Source organism: Piliocolobus tephrosceles, chromosome 8 (genome assembly GCF_002776525.5).
Source record: "Piliocolobus tephrosceles isolate RC106 chromosome 8, ASM277652v3, whole genome shotgun sequence".
Lineage (NCBI taxonomy): Eukaryota > Metazoa > Chordata > Mammalia > Primates > Cercopithecidae > Piliocolobus > Piliocolobus tephrosceles.
In genome coordinates, this window is record NC_045441.1 from 33,586,514 (window position 1) to 33,603,863 (window position 17,350).

Sequence of the window (17,350 nt, forward strand, 5' to 3'; positions counted from 1 at the left end):
GGGCAGAATTGAGCAGAATGTTATTTTTGGCTGTGGTGAGTACAGTGATGCCTCACTGGACCCTATCCCAAGCTGCCCATTAATTTCCAGTGGCTTCCAGCCCAGGCATTCATGCCACTGAGGATGAGGGGAGAGACCATGGTTCACCCTCCCTGTATTTTGCCCCTCCCAGTCCTGAGTTTTAAAAGCTGGCGTTGCGGTAGGGACAGTATCCTGGGTTCCTTGGATCTCTGCTGGTGACTGGGTTGATCCCAAAGCCTTTCATTTCCAGAGGTCCAGTGGCAGGGTGTGAAGGGGTCACAGTGGGTCTGCCTAGACCACACACTGTGTTTGAGGTAGCAGAGAGGGGAAGTTGTTGTTCCATTTAAGGTCAGTAGTTCATTGAGAATCTGGCGAATGTGTTCATTATTGACCCCTTGAGCCATGAAGCTGCCAGCTTGAGTGCGCTCTTGAGATCTGTCCACAGAAAGCCTGTGAGTCTAGATGCTTGGAGTTGCTGTGGTCACAAACTACACAGGGAACACTGGTGGGGTTTATGAAGGTGACTGTTGCTCTGCTTTGTTCTCTGTGTAGCAGTAGCGTAGACTTGCGTACATCCTCCCCAACACAGGCACACACCACACCTACACACATGTACGTTACTCACCCTGTCTGGCTGAGAAGGCTGGCTTGGTGGCTACTTCTAGCCATACTGTCCAACACCATGGTGACCCTCCTGTTTTTCTACCTTTGGACCCTGCGGGAGGCCTTAGGCCTGGGCCATCCTTAGGGACAAGGAGTGAGGAGACTAGTTTCTGACTGGCTTCCTGCAGGTGTTTCAAGCTGGTAGAGAGGGGATATAGGCCCCCCCTTTATTTCTTCTCCTGCATGACAGTTTCTCAGCTTTAATTATTAGAACACATTGCTAAAGGAAATGGATAACAGATTTTTTTAAATGGAGAGAGAATGAACGCCATAGTGAGAAACTTTCCAAAAATAGATGAAAAACAGGACCTCTGGTCTTTGAGAGAACTTTTGATTTAAAGGAAGAGAGTGAATCCCTGGGTCCTGGGGGCCATCTTTCTTGTTTTTGCAGATGTACTGGAGCAGTGTTGTATCTCCTGTGTTACATGAGGCATGCTGTGTTTATTGTTTAATTTTTAAAAGATTTTAACTTTTTTTGTTAAGGATGAGGTCTCTCTATGTTGCCCAGGCTGGTCTTGAACTCCTGGCCTCAAGTAATCCTCCCGTCTTAGCCTCCCAAAGTGTTGGGACTATGGGCATGAGCCACTGCACTGGGCCGCCATGCTGTGTTTAGGATTAGGAATCCAGAGTTCTCAACATAAGAGACCGGCAGGTGAATAGCTAACGTTTACTCAGTGCCTGCTGTGTGCAAGCAAGTCTCTGTGTCTCTTTGGACCAAAAGTACCCTGGTATTTGGTATAGCACAGGAACGGGGAAGTTGGGGGCCAGGTTAGCTGCAATAGGGTCCATGTGGCAGGAACTGCTTGGAGGGCGGTGACTTGAGTTGGTGCCAGATGAGGCAGGGTCACCCGTGCACCCACAGTAGCACTTCCTGGATGATACAGGAGAGGCATACAACTTGCTGCCCACATCCTTAGGCTGCCCACCCTGCTTCCTTGAGAACTGCCACAGGTACACACCAGGGAGCCAACATTTAAAAAATGTTTAGAAGGTAGAGATTTCTTACCAAACTCATACCAAAAAAAGAAAAAAAGTGAAGGGAAACAAGTGAATTTTTTTTTTTTTTTGAGACGGAGTCTTGCTCTGTCACCCAGGCTGGAGTGCAGTGGTGCGATCTCGGCTCACTGCAAGCTCCACCTCCTGGGTTCACGCCATTCTCCTGCCTCAGCCTCCCGAGTAGCTGGGACTACAGGCTCCCACCACCACGTCCAGCTAATTTTTTGTATTTTTAGTAGAGACGGGGTTTCACCATGTTGGCCAGGCTGGTCTTGAACTTCTGACCTCAGGCGATCCACCCACCTTGGCCTCCCAAAGTGCTGAGATTACAGCCATGAGCCATCGCACCTGGCCAATTATTTTCAATAATATATTTTATTTAGCCCTCTGTACCCAAAACATTATCACATCAGTATATAATCGATATAAAAATTGTTGAGCTACATAGCATTCTTTCTTTGTCTACCTCTGAAACCCTGTGTATAATTTGCACTCACACGTTTCAATGTGGACTCATCACATTTTGCATACTCAGTAGTCCTGTGGCCAGTGGCTGCCACAGGGACAGAGCAGCCCCAGGAGTCTCACTGTGGAGTTTGAGGTACGTACGTCCCTTATGGAGCCCGTGTCTGTGCGCATGCGCCTACCTTGCACCTGGCCTGGGACAGCCTTCTTCTCCCTCCTGAGGCTGGCCTGCCCTCCGACACCCTGGCACTAATGGCACCTCTAGGTTTTGTTTTCAGTCCTGAAGTCCTCCCAGGGTGGTCCGAACTGATGGTAAGAGCCCTGCTTTCTGGGGATGGGCCTCCCTCCTGCTATCAGGAAAACCACTGAGTTACTCCATGTATTTCAAGAGATCCTCATTTGTCTAGGGAGGCGATGGGTAGGATGTTAGAAACAAGGGCACTGGGGTCTGACCATCTAGATTGCCACGTGGACAGTGCAGCTCACACGCCCTCAGGCCTGGCCTTTCACCTCCCCCTGCCTCCGTTTACCCATCTGTAAGGAGGGAACTCCCTCAGAACACATGGAAACCTCCTGGAGGTGACTGTTCTCAGAGTTGTGTGTGTGGTCTGTTGTATGTGAACTTGAAGCATGTGAAACTACAGGATGACGTGCAGCTCTGGTGCCCTGGAGCTCAGGGGTCATGGGTTCCCACCCTTCTTTAGAGAAGCAAGATGTGTCTGGTGCAGGCCCTTCACCCAGGTCGTTCTGTGGGTGCCTGAGCCAGGTAAAGGTCCTCTCAGCCTGTTTCCATAGCGGCCTCAGCTGTTGCCTCAAGTGCCCCCATGCCTGCCCTTTCACTGCACTAACCTGAGATGGTATTGACTTCTTAGCCCAGGACCCAGGGATCTCCCCCAGCCAGAGTCTGTGTGCGGAAAGTTCCAGAGGTCTCAGTGCAGGCTCCCTGTCGGAGAGTGCAGTTGGGCCCGTGGAGGCATGCTGCCTGGTCATCCTGGCTGCAGAGAGCAAGGTGAGACTCTCGCCCCACTCACTCAGAACCGAGTCCTGTCCCTGGCTCCTCCCAAACCCTGCTCATGGCCAGCTCCGTCTGTGGCCCCACCCTGGCCATACCCAGCACAGTGCTGGGTACTGCCCTGGCCCCAGCTACTTCCTCTGCCATTGCCTGTCCCCGCCTCACCCTAGTCCCCGCCCAGCGCCACCTCTCTGCTCAGCCCTGCCCCAGGCATTGCCCCTATCCTGGCCCTGCCCACGGCTCCTCTGCCCGTGGCTGCATCCCAGGTCCTGCCCCAGGCCCAGGTTCCCTAACGGTTCCCACCCCTGTGCCTTCCGACCCTCCTATCTCCAAGCCCCAGCACCTTCTCTGAGACCACCTGGCTACTGAGCTTTTTGCTTATTCTTCAGGGTGCCCCCACGCTGATGGGCAGGCAGCGGGAGTCACCTGCCTGGGAACTGCATCCTAGACCTGCCTGGTGTTCAGGACTGTGCTTATAGATTACTCACCACCTGGAAGAGCCAAGGGCCGGGCCCTTGTAGGCTAGGGTTTGGGGCCCCCTCAGCCACCCAATAGCTGTGGGGGCTTGGCAGTCACTTAACACCTTTCTGTTTAATTTCCATATCTGTAAAATGGATACTAGTGACCACCCACCTGTAATGAGCATTTCTCAGTGTTGGTACTACTGTCATTTTTAGCCTGATAATTTTCCACTGTGGGAGGCTGCCCTGTACGTTGTGGGGTGTTGAGCAGCATCCCAGCTTCTCCCCTTGTGACAGCTGAAAATATCTCCAGATATTGCTACATGTCCCCTAGGAGGGGTACAAAAATTGCCCCAGTTGAGAGCCTCTGCTTTAGACAGCACACTGTTATAAAACTGTTTTATAGCTGTTAGAAACGCCTCCAGGTGGGCTATGATACTGATGGTATCTTCTCTCACCTCTTTCCTGGGCTGGGATAGGGTTGTGAGGGTGTTGACAGGTCAGGTTAATGGAAAGAGGACGTAGGGCTGGCAGCTAACACTTGTGCCCTGCACAGTCCTCTCACATTTGCAAAACCACCCCTGGGCCATGTGGCAGTCCTAGATGGAGTCCTGGGGCAGTTGGCTAAGTCTCCCTTTTGACACCCCTTTGGGTCAGTGAAAGGCAGAGGGACACATTCTGGCATCCGCTCTTCATTCATGTTGATTGATCATCTGGGCTGCCCCAGGTATCCTGGAAGCTGCTTGGGAAGGCGCAGTCTCCAGCCAGACTGACTGAGCAGCTGCTGTCCCCCACTGCAGGTTGCTGCCGAGGAGCTTTGCTGTCTGCTAGGCCAGGTCTTCCAGGTTGTTTACACGGAGTCCACCATCGACTTTCTGGACAGAGCGATATTTGATGGGGCCTCCACCCCCACCCACCATCTGTCCCTGCACAGCGGTATGTTGAGTGAGAGTGGGCAGCGGGTGGGAGCAGGGACAGAAGGGGCTACTGCAGCGGCCCCCAGCTCCCCGTGAGTTACTCCTGGAATAGCGCAGTTACTATCGTGACATGGTGGCCTTTTGTTCCCAGACTTTGCTGTTCACATTAGCCCATAGGGTTTCATCAAGGCAGAAATGTCACCTGTCCTTGAGCGAGTTGCACCAGGTCAGCACGATGGCTTCCTGGAATACATTTGGGGTCTTTGAACACTTTTTTGGAACCACTTGTGGCTAAAGTCACTTCATTTAACTCAGAACAAAGAGCCTGGAGAAGGCTGCTAGCATTGGGGCCTGTGATGGAATTGGGGAGGCTGAGAGTGGATCTGGGGAGCCTCCTTTTCGGTATGCCCGGGCCATGGCTACTCTTAATGTGAAACTCCTTCCAGGACCAGACCCATGGGAAGCTGCTCAGGCTGCCTGGGAGGTCAGCTGGCAGTGGTGGAGCAGTGGCAGATGGGGAAGAATCGAAGGCACCCCAGAGCTGCCTCCTCCTGCATGACCCACACGACATTTTCAGGAGTCTGTTAGTTCATTGAAAACATTTCATCAGCAAGCTCACTTGAGTTAAGTCTTCAAAAACATCATCTGTTTTTCAGATGTATTACTTATTGAGGATTAATGGTTTACATAAATCAGGTGCATAAAAAGCTGTTGGAGGCCGGGTGCGGTGGCTCACGCCTGTAATCCCAGCACTTTGGGAGGCTGAGGTGGGCGGATCACCTGAGGTAGGGAGTTCGAGACCAGCCTGACCAACATGGAGAAACCCCGTCTCTCCTAAAAATACCAAAAAAAAAAAAAAAAAAAAAAAAAAAAAGGCTGTTGGAAACAGTGTGGCTTGTTGAGTGCAATTTCTTCTTTTTATGGAGATAAGTCCCAGCCCTCTACCCTTTCCCCAGTGACACACATCTCAGTGAAGAGAGTAAATGGTGGAGAACCCTGGGGAAGCCTGTGCCGGTGTGAGGGCTGCTCCTCAGTGCCTCCTCCCTCCCTTTCTTGCTGCTGGTGCCAGAGCCCTTTGTGGGCACCTTATGCCCTGTGTTGGCACAGCAGCTGCAGAGAGGACAGCTGCTGAGCCCTCAGGCATGCTCTCCATCTCATTTAGTCCTCAGTGACCCAGTGAGTTAGGTGCAGTCTTCATCCCCATTTTAGAGATGGGGAAGTGGAGGCTTAGAAGTCAACAGCATATCCAGAGGAATGTACCATATGAGTAGCAGACGATTTATCAAACTGCCATTCAGTTTCAGTGTGATTGGTTTGGCCCTTGTGCTTTAAAATTCCCAAAGGGCCTTTTTTTTCTTTAATAATTTTTTTTACTGAGAAGTACACAAGTCATACATGTACAGTTGAATGAATTTTCACAAAGTAAACACATCATGTAACACCACTACTGAGGGCTGCTGAAGTGGGCTTCTTCCCCTGCCAGCCTTTCCCAAGACCTCCCCTTGGGATCCACACACAGATGTGCACCCGTTATGCACACCCATACGCACATGCATGCATTCTCTGCTTATTTCTGCCTCGGAGTATTGCTTGCTGTGTTCTCTCTACTCCAGCTATGCCAAAACATCGCAGCATAAACAGCAGAAATATATTCTTTTATAATTCTATACATTAAGAGTCCAATGTGGGTCCCACTGGGCTAAAGTTGAGGTGTCCACAGGGCTGGTTCCTTCTGGAGGCTCCAGAGAAGAAGCCATTTCCTTGTCTTTCCAGCTCCTAGAGGCGGCTGCATGCTTTGGCTCATGGCCCTTCCTCTGTCTTCACAGCCAGCCACGTGACATCTTCCACAGTCACATCTTCCTTTGACTCTCAGCTTCCTCTGCATTTCAGGACTCTTACAATCACATTGAGCCCACCCAAATTCTCCAGGGTCATCTCCCTATTTCAAGGTCAGCTGATTAGCATCCTTTATTCCCCTTTGAAATTGGTAACATATTCACCAATTCCAGGGATTACGATATGGACATCTTTGGGGGGTCATTATTCTGCTCTCCATACTTATACCTTGTTCCTAGTGCCAGAAATGTCCCTTTTATCTCCCAGCCTCCCCCTCTGCTCCCATTTAAAATCTTACCCTCTCCGCAACACTCACCTGCCTCACTCACAAAGCTTTCACTCACTGCCTGCGCTCATGTGGAAATGTGCCTTCCTCAGGTTTGGAATAGCAAATTACAGTCTGTGTCACGCAGACCTAATGTCATTTGTTGAATGTAGCTGCTCAGTGTTGACCCTTTGCTGAGACCACTGAGGGTCTCAGGAATCCTGTGGCTTCGCTGGGTTCAGATGGGGAGTCAGACTGCCCGGCTCTGACTGTGGTTTCTGCTGCGTGACCTGGGCCAAGTTGTGTAATCTCTTTGACTGACTTCCTCGTCTACAAGTGAAGACAGGGGTGATATGTGCCTGGGTTAAAGGAGACAAAGCCCCAGTAACCCTGTGTGGCACATGAGTGATACCTCAAAGACAGCTTTTGTTGACTCTGGCCATGGGTGAATGTGAACTTCAGCCCAGCCTGCAGCAGGATTTGCATTTGCCAGGATCCCCAGGAGGGGTGTATGTGGGCTCAAGTCTGGGGGCCCCTGCCCTGAGGCACACAGCACATTCCATAGTGTGGGCAGCTTGATGAAGGACAGCAGGGTCCCTGAAGGCCACGGCTGCCGCTGTCTCCTGTAAATACAGCAGTGGGCTGGACTCAGAATGCCTCCCCACCATGTCCCTGAAAGTCATCTTAGTTTTCTGCATCTTCCTTACAGATGACTCTTCTACAAAAGTGGACATTAAGGAGACCTACGAGGTGGAAGCCAGCACTTTGTGAGTGCACATGCCACCAAGCCGTGCGGTGGGACACGCACCAAGTGCATTGCCCAGTGTTGTCCAGGCTGCAGCCAGTCGGCGCCCCCATCTCAGCCCACCCTCGCTAAGCCATCCCCAGACCCACTGTCCCCAGCTTGGTGAATGGTTGAGGCCTGACTCGCCGCCCTCTCCTCATAGACTTCTAGAGCCCTTGCTGTCCCTCTGGTCTCCCCCTGCCCACCTTCCTGTGGCTTCCCAAGAGCGAGCTTCTAATAGGCATGTTGGATGGAGCTGTTCCCCTGTCCAAGCCTGCCGAGGCGCTGGCCTTCCAGCCCATATCTGCCACTGCCTGGGCCTCTGTAATACTTCAGCCCACTGGTGCTCTCCATTCCTGCCACCCCACAACCCCGGCTCCTCCCTCCGAGCCTTTCGCTTTCCCCTCCCAACAATGCTGCCCACCACCTTGACCTATGTACTCCCTCCCTTCACTCAGAGCCCACCTCAGAGCCACACCCCCGGGGAGCCCCAGGACCAGGCCAAGCTGACCACCCTGCACCTCAGCCAGCTCTCCTCTTATCACTCACATTCCTCCGTTCGGGGACAGTGACTCACACACAGCAAGGACTAGGTTTCCTGAAGCGTGTGTGGGACGGAGGGTCAGGGAAGCCACCCGCTCACATACCACATTCTTCCGCAGCTGCTTCCCTGAGTCCGTGGATGTGGGTGGTGCGTCACCCCACGGCAAGACCATCAGCGAGAGTGAGCTGAGCGCCAGCGCCGCTGAGCTGCTGCAGGACTACATGCTGACAGTAGGCCTCTGCTGCAGGGGCGCTGGGTTGCTTGAGGGAGGGGGTGCCCTAGGGTGGATGCGGAGAAGAGGGGGAGGAGGAGGAGGAGCAGTGCCTAGCACTGTTGGTCAATTTTGCTGACATCACTGCCTTTTCCCGGGGATAGTCTAGGAGAGCATGAGTCAGTGGGGCTGAGTTGGGGGTGCTATGGCCATCAGGACTGGACTGCCGGCCTGTGCTTGGGCCCTGGGGGAGGGGAGGGAACGGTGGCCTCTGCAAGGCTACATGGCCAGACACTTTTATCCTTCCTATCTTATATAGATAGGAAAACTCATAGAAAACTCGAGTCTTCCTAATCTGCCTGTGTGTAGCCTGAGGGCACAGGCATTGGCCCGGTACCAGGTCGCCAACTTCCACCCTGCCTTGCTGGCTCCTGTCCCTCCCATGCACTCTGTGTTCCAGCTCAGGAGAGTGGAGCTGCCCGGGTGCCTTGGTCTCTTCTGGGTAGGCCCCGTGCCAGGCCTGATAGGATGGGGACACATTGTGGGCATTCGGATGCCCCAGCCTGTGCAGAGGTGAAGCCAGAGACAGCTGGTGCTCTGGCTGGGGTTAGTGGCTGTCGCAGGGTGGGCCCGACTGCCGACTCTTGCCCACTGTGCCCAGCCCTGCACCTGGCTCTGCTCTCTTGCAGCTGCGCACCAAGTTGTCGTCGCAGGAGATCCAGCAGTTTGCAGCGCTGCTGCATGAGTACCGCAATGGGGCCTCTATCCACGAGTTCTGCATCAACCTGCGGCAGCTCTACGGGGACAGCCGCAAGTTCCTGCTGCTTGGTGAGCGGGCCCCGGAAAGAGGGTGGCTTGTCCAGACCTGGCTTGGGGAGGCTGATCCCTCCTGGGAATGTGCACACGGACCCCTCAGTGGGTGCAGCCGGGGCTCCATCAGGGATGGCAGATTTGAACCAGAGATGGTCATGAGAGCACAGTCCAGAGATCGGGGAATCTGCTGTGATTAGTCAGAAGGGCTTTTCCCAGGGACCGTTGGGGGCCCACCGACAGGCCTTCATTCTCCTGGGAACTCAGGCTGAGCTGGGTGGGTCCTGCCAGGAAGCAGCAGAGATCTCCCAGGAGCAGGGCTGGGAGTGAACACAACCCTGAGATTTAGGAGAAGAGTGCTGGAGGAGCCAGGGACGCATGGGTTTTGGTGAATGTGTAAGACTTCAAGGCGGAAGGACCAGCGTTTGCCAAGACCCCCTAAAAAGCTCAGCACATGAGGTCAGTGCAGCTAGAGGGCTGTGTGGTCTAAGCAGCAGAGTTGGATGTTGGCCCCACACCTCTCAGGGACGGTGACTTAGCTGTGGTTTCCCTCTGCCGACACTTAGAACACAGCAAGTTGGCAGTAGTTTGTTGCTAGTAGCTAGTTGAAGGCTTCTGGGTCCTGGGCCTGTTTTCCCCGCAAACCAAGGAAGGCGAGTTTGTTACCATTGTACCGATCTGGCAGTGGCAAGCATGGACTGCCTACCCAGGGCTCCCTGCTCTTAGAAGCATGAAGGGCTGCAGGCTGGGGCAGCCTGTCTGTACAACAGGTTCTGTCTAAGCAGTGCCCACCCCTTCTGTGCTGCGTCCTGTCTGCGTCCTGCGTCCTAAGTCCTGCGTCCTGCGTCCTGTGCTGCGTCCTGCGTCCTAAGCAGTGCCCACCCCTTCTGCGTCGCCTCCTGGCATGGGACTCTGTCCCTCCACAGCAGGGAGTGGAGATTCTGAGAGACACACTAGGCTTCCCGCATAAGAGGGCAGCCCTCTGAGTTGGGGCAGCCACCCAGGCCATGGCAGGGAAACAGTGGACTTTGGCATGAGGCCTGCCTCCGAGGACTGCACCCTTGTTGCCGGGTGCCAGCAGGCGGCTTCGAGGATCGCTCTGGGCCTCAGCTTTCCCTACTGTAAAATGAGGACTTTGTGAGGACTGATAGAGAATGAGAGGAGACCACAGGTTCTTGGCCTGTGCTGGTGCCTTTAGGCCATGGAGTGTGCTTGTGGCAGAGGCAGTAAGCTCTCAGGGCCAGCAGCAGTGCCTGTCAGAGTTGAGGTTTTAGCCAAACTGTCTGGCCCCAGGAAGCATGATTTCAACCAGGATGCTAGATGCAGTGAGCATGGCATCAGGGTCCCCAAGGCCATGCACCAGGGGCAGCTGTGGCTCTGTCAGGGGGCTTTGAGCCCTGAGAGGAAGAGCTGAGTGGGCTGAGCCGAACTGGAGGTGCCATGCTGGGTGTTGTGTGTCTGCAGGTCTGAGGCCCTTCATCCCTGAGAAGGACAGTCAGCACTTCGAGAACTTCCTGGAGACCATTGGCGTGAAGGATGGCCGCGGCATCATCACCGACAGCTTTGGCAGGCACCGGCGGGCCCTGAGCACCACATCCAGTTCCACCACCAACGGGAACAGGGCCACGGGCAGCTCTGATGACCGGTCAGCGCCCTCAGAGGGGGATGAGTGGGACCGCATGATCTCAGACATCAGCAGCGACATTGAGGCGCTGGGCTGCAGCATGGACCAGGACTCAGCATGATGGGCAGTGGATTGGGGGGGCACCCACACCTTCTGCACAGTCATCGTAGGCCTTCCCAGAAGGAGCTGCCCAGACCTGCGTGTCAGCCCTTGGTTGGGGCCAGGGAGAGGCTCCAGGCGCAGGTGGCCCCGGGTGGCCCAGGTCCTCTACTGTGAAGGAGCAGGGAGCTGCCGAGGGACACGAGCCCCAGTGCGGGGTGGAAGGCTCTTTGCCTTGTCCACCAGGGCTCAGCCAAGCCCTGCAGCGTGTCCCCGCTCGGGGAGGGCCTGGTCGAGCTGGCAGGGAGAGCCAGTCCTGTCGGCTGGGCCCTTGGACAGCTGTCAGTTTTGCACATGATGTTCCTATTGTAACTCTCAGAGACCTTAAAAAGTTTACTGCAATGTGAATAATTTAATCTCTGGTTGCCAAGCATGTTTCTGATCCAGTTGGGTGAAAGCCATCGGTGCCAGGAGGGGCGTCCGCTCTGGTCTCTGTCCCTGGGTCCCCGTCTGCCCTGCGGTACCTGGGACTCAGGTGGTGGTAGAGGAGGCAGCAGGCTCTTGGGCCACAGGAAGGACTTCATTTGGACTTGAGCAGCGTGGATGTGGGGCAGGAGCAAGCATTCTGAGGCCTTTCGTGGGCAGCAGGGGTAGCATGTGGCAGGTGTTTGGGGGCACCTTGACACCCTGTGCACTAAATCCTTCAAGGTCACTGGCTGTGCCCCACACTGCCCCCCCTCCCGTCCCCCTCCCCCTCTTCTCCTCCCCCTCCCCCTCTTCTCCTCCCCAGCCGTGCTGCAGGTGTTTTCCTCAAGCAGCAACAGAAACGCTATGTGAGATCTGGTCACCTTGGAGCCCGGGGGCTGGGTCTTCAGAGGCCAGTGTGCAACTCTGCTGACCTTCCCTGTTCCCTCATTGTGGTCCTGTCTCCATCCCTGTCCCGTGAGCTCTGTTGGCCTTGGTCTTGCCTATACCATTTGGGCCCTTGCATACCTTCCTTGGATATGGGAAGGGGAGGAGAGGTGACCTGGGTCAGGTTGTCCTGGGCCTCTCCCTCCACTGGAGAGCAGCCACACCCCTGCTGAGACCCCCAAGGGGACAGACATCTGGGAAGGAGATTGGCTGTCACATCTCCCTCCTGCCCAGGCGGGGGGCCTGGCCTTGCTGGATAGAGGGGTTGCATGTCAGGCCCCAGGGCTTCTCTGGCCCAGGCTTGGGGGAGCAGGGAGAGCCTCTGGGGCTCCATGGACGCCCTGATTGTCCAGGCCAAGCCAGAGAATCCGGAGTATCTCAGGCACCTTCCTTAAAAAGGTGGATGGGTTTTTGCGGTATCACAGCTTCTGGACAGGAAGGGGTGTGGTCAGTGTTTTTGTTTGTTTTTCTGAAGATGGAGTCTCACTCCGTTGCTCAGGCTGGAGTGCAGTGGCGCGGTTTTGGCTCACTGCAACCTCCACCTCCTGGGTTCAAGAGATTCTCCTGCCTCAGCCTCCTGAGTAACTGGGACTACAGGTGCCTGCCACCACGCCTGGCTAATTTTTATATTTTTAGTAGAGACGGGGTTTCACCATATTGGCCAGGCTGGTCTCGAACTCCTGACTTTGTGATCTACCTGTCTCCCAAAGTGTTGGGATTACAGGCACAAGCCACTGCGGCCAGCCCTGGTCAGCATTTTATGGGTGAGTTTTCCCACTGTACTGTGCTGTTGTAGAGCTGCTTACTCATGGGACCCCAGGCTAGGGCAGGTGGCAGGCTCTTTACTGTTGACACTGTCTCTAAGTTTCTATGAAAATGGACATTCTGGCCGCGCGCCGTGGCTCAAGCCTGTAATCCCAGCACTGTGGGAGGCCGAGACGGGCGGATCACGAGGTCAGGAGGTCGAGACCATCCTGGCTAACACGGTGAAACCCCGTCTCTACTAAAAAAAAAAATACAAAAAACTAGCTGGGCGAGGTGGCGGGCGCCTGTAGTCCCAGCTACTCGGGAGGCTGAGGCAGGAGAATGGCGTGAACCTGGGGGGCGGAGCTTGCAGTGAGCCCATATCGCGCCACTGCACTCCAGCCTGGGCGACAGAGCGCGACTCCGTCTCAAAAAAAAAAAAAAAAAAAAAAAAGAAAATGGACATTCCCTGGAAGCATCAGGAGAGGCTGAGGATGAACCACACAGTCTCCTGGGCTCTTGCCCCCTACCGGAGCCCACCCTGTGCCAGAAGGATCAGTGTCCCCCGTCCACCCCACTGGTTGAACATGGCCTTGCATAGGCCTTCTGTGTGGAGTGTCAAAGGAACCACATGCCCCCTTCCAGGGTCCATCCCAGATGTGACCCCCATGCTGCAGTCACTGGTCTTCGCTAGTACAAAGAGTAGAGGACATGGAGCAGATGAAGGGACACCAGAGGGTAATGAGGGGACACCAGAGAGTAATGAAGGGACATCAGAGGGTGGTGACAGGACAACAGAGGGCAGTGAGGGAAACCACGGAGTAATGGACACCAGGGAGTGATGAGGGGACACCAGAGGGTGATGAGGGGACACCAGAGAGTGATGAGGGAACACCAGAGGGCTGTGAGGGGACACCAGAAGGTGATAAGGGGACATCAGAGAGTAATGAGGGGCACCAGAGGGCAGTGAGGGGGCATCAGAGGGTGGTGAAGGGACACCAGAGAGTATGCAGGGGACACCAGAGGGCAGTGAGGGGACACCAGAGGGCAGTGAGGGGACACCAGAAAGTGATGAGGGGACATCAGAGACTAATGGGACATCAGAGGGCAGTGAGGGGTCATCAGAGGGCAGTGAGGGGACACCAGAGGGTGATGAGGGGACACTAGGGAGTAATGGGACATCAGAGGGCGATGATGGGACACCAGAGAGTGATGAGGGGACACCAGGGAGTAATGAGGGCAAGCACACCAGAGGGCAAGGAGAGGACACCACAGAGTATTGAGGGGACACCTGAGGGCGGTGAAGGGACACCAGAGAGTATTGAGGGGACACCAGAGGGTGATGAGGGGACACCAGAGAGTAATGGGACATCAGAGGGCAGTGAGGGGACACCAGAGAGTATTGGGACACCAGAAGGTGATGAGGTGACACCAAGAGTAATAAGGGGACATCAGAGGGTGGTGAGGGGACACCACAGAGTAATGAGGGGACATCAGAGGGTGGTGAGGGGATACCACAGACTAATAAGGGGACACCAGAGGGCAGTGAGGACACCAGAGAGTAATGAGGGGACATCAGAGAGTGAGGGGACACCACAGAGTATTGAGGGGATACCAGAGGGTGGTGAGGGGACATCAGAGGGCAGTGAGGACACCAGAGAGTAATGAGGGGACACCAGAGGGTGGTGAGGGGACACCACAGAGTATTGAGGGGATACCAGAGGGTGCTGAGGGGACACCAGAGAGTAACGAGGGGACATCAGAGAGGAATGAGGGGACATCAGAGGGCAGTGAGGGGACACCACAGAGTAATGACAGGACATCAGAGGGCCGAGGGAGGGACACCCGAGAGTAATGAGGGAACATCAGAGGGCGGTGAGGGGACACCAGAGGGAAGTGAAGGGATGCCAGATGGTGGTGATGGGACTCCAGAGGGCGAGGAGGAGACACCAGAGGGCAATGGAGGGACACCGATTTATTGAGTAGCAGAGCTGAGGGAAGGTGTAGGATGGCTCCAGCTTCCGGTCAGTGGCTACATGGTCAGTTCCTGCAGAAAGAGAGTCATGTTGGGGGAAGCGTCCCCCAGTAGAGCCAACATCAGGACCCCTCGAGGCCCTTGGGGACAGCTCAGGGGCAGGGAAAGGGGCCAGTGCTCACTCACCATGATGGCGTTGACAATGTCACTGTGGTTGTCTCTCAGAGCCCGCACGGCCTTGGCCCTGGACACATTGGCCTGCGCCATCACCAGCTCAATGTCACGCAGTTCCAGCCCCGCCTCGTCCACCTAGGGTTGGGAGAGCAGGGAAGTGGTTGGAGCTGCTTGAGGTCCCTGGGGCAGAGCCCCTGTGTAGCGCCTCCCACAACCCCCAAGAGGTCCTGGAGCCCCTGCACCTCACCTCTTCCTCCTCCTCCTCTTCCTCTTCCTTGCACTCCAGCCTCACCCGGGGCCTGGGTGCTGACTCAGGGACCAAGGCCGAGGGCTCTGAGGGCACCTTAAACTTCTCAGCTGCGGCTTTGTGCACTTGCTGGGACAGGTCCTCAATCTGCAACACGGAAGACGGCTGGGTCAGTAGAGCCTGTGATCCGCCTTGTCCCCCGTCCCTCGGACCCCCCATTCCACCACAGCCTCCACCCAGACCTTGGCCTCGCCAAAGACCACATAAGTGTCTGAGGCTGGGCTCTTGAAGACATCAGGCTTGGCGATGACAAAGAGGATGTTCTTGGACTTCTGGATGGTGATCCTGGTGACTCCCTGAATTTGCCGCAAGCCCAGCTTTGACATTGCCTGGGAATAGAGGGCAGAGGGGGGCTCAGACCTGGTGTTGACCCACGTCGGGGGAGGAGAGCAGCGCAGTGCCCAGGAAGGCAAAGTCTCCACCGCCAACTTCCCCAAGACCTTGGGCTGGTGGGTGGTCCCTCCCCGTGAGCCTCCGTCTACAAGGGCCATCTCATGACATTCCAGCCTCAACTGTTTAGGGGAAGGTGTGTGGGTTACTGGCATGGATCCAAAGGCCCCCTGATGGATGGGATTTCATTAGCCATGGAGTGTGAGGGTCTTGGTAAGGATGTTCCCCACACAGATGGTCCCAGGGGAAGCCAGCAGCCCACCTTTCGGGCCTTCTTCTCACTGCGACTCTGCTTGGCTTTGGCGATGGTGTCCTCACTGCTGCCTGCTGGGGCCTGGGGAAAGGTGAGGGCTGAGCATCCGTGGGTGGGATGTGGGGCCCTCCCAGAGGCCCACCCTCTTCCCTGGACTGGGCACCTGGGCTGGACACTGCGCGGTCTGAGGAGCCAAGATGTCCTGCTCGTCCAGCTCGGCTGACGACTCCCCGTGGCTATCCGAATGCTGACCCGAGCCCAGGGCCCGAGGCGAGTCTGGGGAAGGGCAGAGGTGTGAGGATGGCCTTTTGCTTCTAGGTGGTGAGGAAGGGGGTTCAGGACCCTGGCCCTGCTGCCACATCAGGGCCAGAGGAAGCAGTGCCAGCTCCCCATGGTGGCTGTAGGGTCTGGGCCCCCCACCCCACCACCTCAGAGGCCCTCTAGCCCAGGACAGCTCTAAGGAGGAGTCCAGTTGACCCAAGCCCCAGGGCACTTCAATCCTACCCTCCCCCTTACCTTCCTCCAGGCTGTCCTCGTCCTCTTGCTGCTCGGGGGCCGAGAGCCCTTGAGGGCCAGCTCGGTTCTGGGGCCCAGAGGGGGGAGGCACTTGGCAAGGCGGCGAGATCTGCAAGGCCAGGTCTTTGGCATCCATGGAGGCCACCTTGGGGCTGAGGAGCAGGGAGTGAGGCAAGAGGCTGACTCGCGGCCCAGTCCCCAGAGGCTGTGTGGTTCCTGAGACAGCAGCAGCGGCAGGCTGGGCTCCTGCCTGGGGCGGTGGGAGGCCCAGAGAGCCTGGGGGCTCCTCTTCTTCCACGGAGTCTTCCTGGAGGTCCTGGCACAGGCAGGGGGCTGGGGGCTCCAGTGGGGGTAGGGCTGCCACAGCAAGGGTACCAGGAGCAGAAGGATCAGGGCCCAGGGGCCTGTCCGGGGGTGCGCTGGGCAGACCCTCGCCAAGGTTTTCGGGGGGCTGCAGCAAGAGGGGGCCAAGGACACTGGGTGCTTTGTGGGGTCGCTCAACACTGCCCAGACCCAGCACAGGCTCCGGCTGCTGGGAGGTTGGTGCAGACGCGTCAGGGCAGCCTCTGTCCAGCCTGGACACAGTCCCTACTGAAGATTCTGGGCAGGAGTCCAGACTGGCTTCTGTGGCCACAGCTGAGGGAAGCGTGGGTTCCAGTGTGGACTTGCCACTCAGGCCTCTTCCTTCCCTGGCTGGGCTCAGAGGCCAGGCCTGGCCGACCTCAGGGCAGGCAGCAGGAGGTGCCTCGGGGACCTCCCCTGCACCTCCAAGTGCTGACACGGGTCCATGTTCCTGTGCCGGTGGCTTGAGGCCTCCTCCCTGCTGGTTCTCAACCTCCAGGGTCTCCTTTTGGGGTGAGTCAGGTTTAGCCCCATCACCTGTGTGCACTAGGGCTTCCAGACATGCTTCCCATCCTGGCCTAGAAAGGGCTTCTGCTACTTCCTCCCCAGCACCAGAGGCAGGCTCGGGGAGACAGAGGGCCTCCATGCCCAAAGTCGAATCCACGTTTTCCTGTGCGGCCCAAGGTGTCCCAGCTTCTGCAGCTGGCTGTGGGTCATCCTGTTGGACCTGGTCCAAGGCTGCAGGCTCCGGGACTCTAGAGAGGGCTGCATTCTTCTCCTCAGGTGCTGGCCTGGGGCCTAAGGCCGCACCTACTTCCTGCTGAGCCATGGTGGCCACAGGCTCTGTCCCTGGGGTGCAGCCTGCTTCTGCCTGCAAGGTCTGAAGGGTGGCCACAGCCAGAGGCTCTGGACCTGAGGTGGGGCCTGTGTCTTGCAGAGGCAGAGGTGGTGTCATAGCAGAGTCCTGGGGTAAGGTGAGGCCCTCTTCAACCTGCTGGGGCACAAGCGAGGCTGCAGCCACAGGCTTCG

General features: G+C 56.3%; 2 protein-coding genes and 1 pseudogene across 6 annotated transcripts in view; 1 reads left to right on the forward strand and 2 right to left on the reverse strand.

Moving 5' to 3' along the window:
* Positions 1–11,138, forward strand: part of CCM2 (CCM2 scaffold protein) — a 72,539-nt gene extending 61,401 nt beyond the window's left edge. For 4 of the 5 annotated variants that reach the window (XM_023226422.1, XM_023226420.2, XM_023226419.2 and 1 more), the window contains 6 exons: positions 3,018–3,154; positions 4,419–4,554; positions 7,346–7,403; positions 8,083–8,194; positions 8,865–9,003; positions 10,450–11,138. In XM_023226422.1, coding sequence (XP_023082190.1) covers positions 3,018–3,154; positions 4,419–4,554; positions 7,346–7,403; positions 8,083–8,194; positions 8,865–9,003; positions 10,450–10,730 — 863 coding nt within the window. In that variant the 3' untranslated portion in view covers positions 10,731–11,138. Of the gene's footprint in view, positions 1–3,017; positions 3,155–4,418; positions 4,555–6,361; positions 6,485–7,345; positions 7,404–8,082; positions 8,195–8,864; positions 9,004–10,449 lie in introns of all 5 variants that reach the window. The other variant, XM_026456396.1, reaches the window with a different exon arrangement.
* Positions 11,139–13,054: 1,916 nt separating this feature from the next.
* On the reverse strand, positions 13,055–14,341 carry LOC111552233 (annotated as a pseudogene).
* Positions 14,325–17,350, reverse strand: part of NACAD (NAC alpha domain containing) — a 7,876-nt gene continuing 4,850 nt past the window's right edge. The window contains exons 2-8 of the mRNA XM_026456395.1: positions 15,980–17,350; positions 15,627–15,739; positions 15,473–15,544; positions 15,003–15,149; positions 14,761–14,907; positions 14,526–14,648; positions 14,325–14,411 (exon numbers count right to left, since the gene is read on the reverse strand). The exon at positions 15,980–17,350 is cut by the window's right edge and continues 1,905 nt beyond it. Of these exons, the coding sequence (XP_026312180.1) occupies positions 14,397–14,411; positions 14,526–14,648; positions 14,761–14,907; positions 15,003–15,149; positions 15,473–15,544; positions 15,627–15,739; positions 15,980–17,350 (1,988 nt within the window). The 3' untranslated portion in view covers positions 14,325–14,396. The remainder of the gene's footprint in view (positions 14,412–14,525; positions 14,649–14,760; positions 14,908–15,002; positions 15,150–15,472; positions 15,545–15,626; positions 15,740–15,979) is intronic.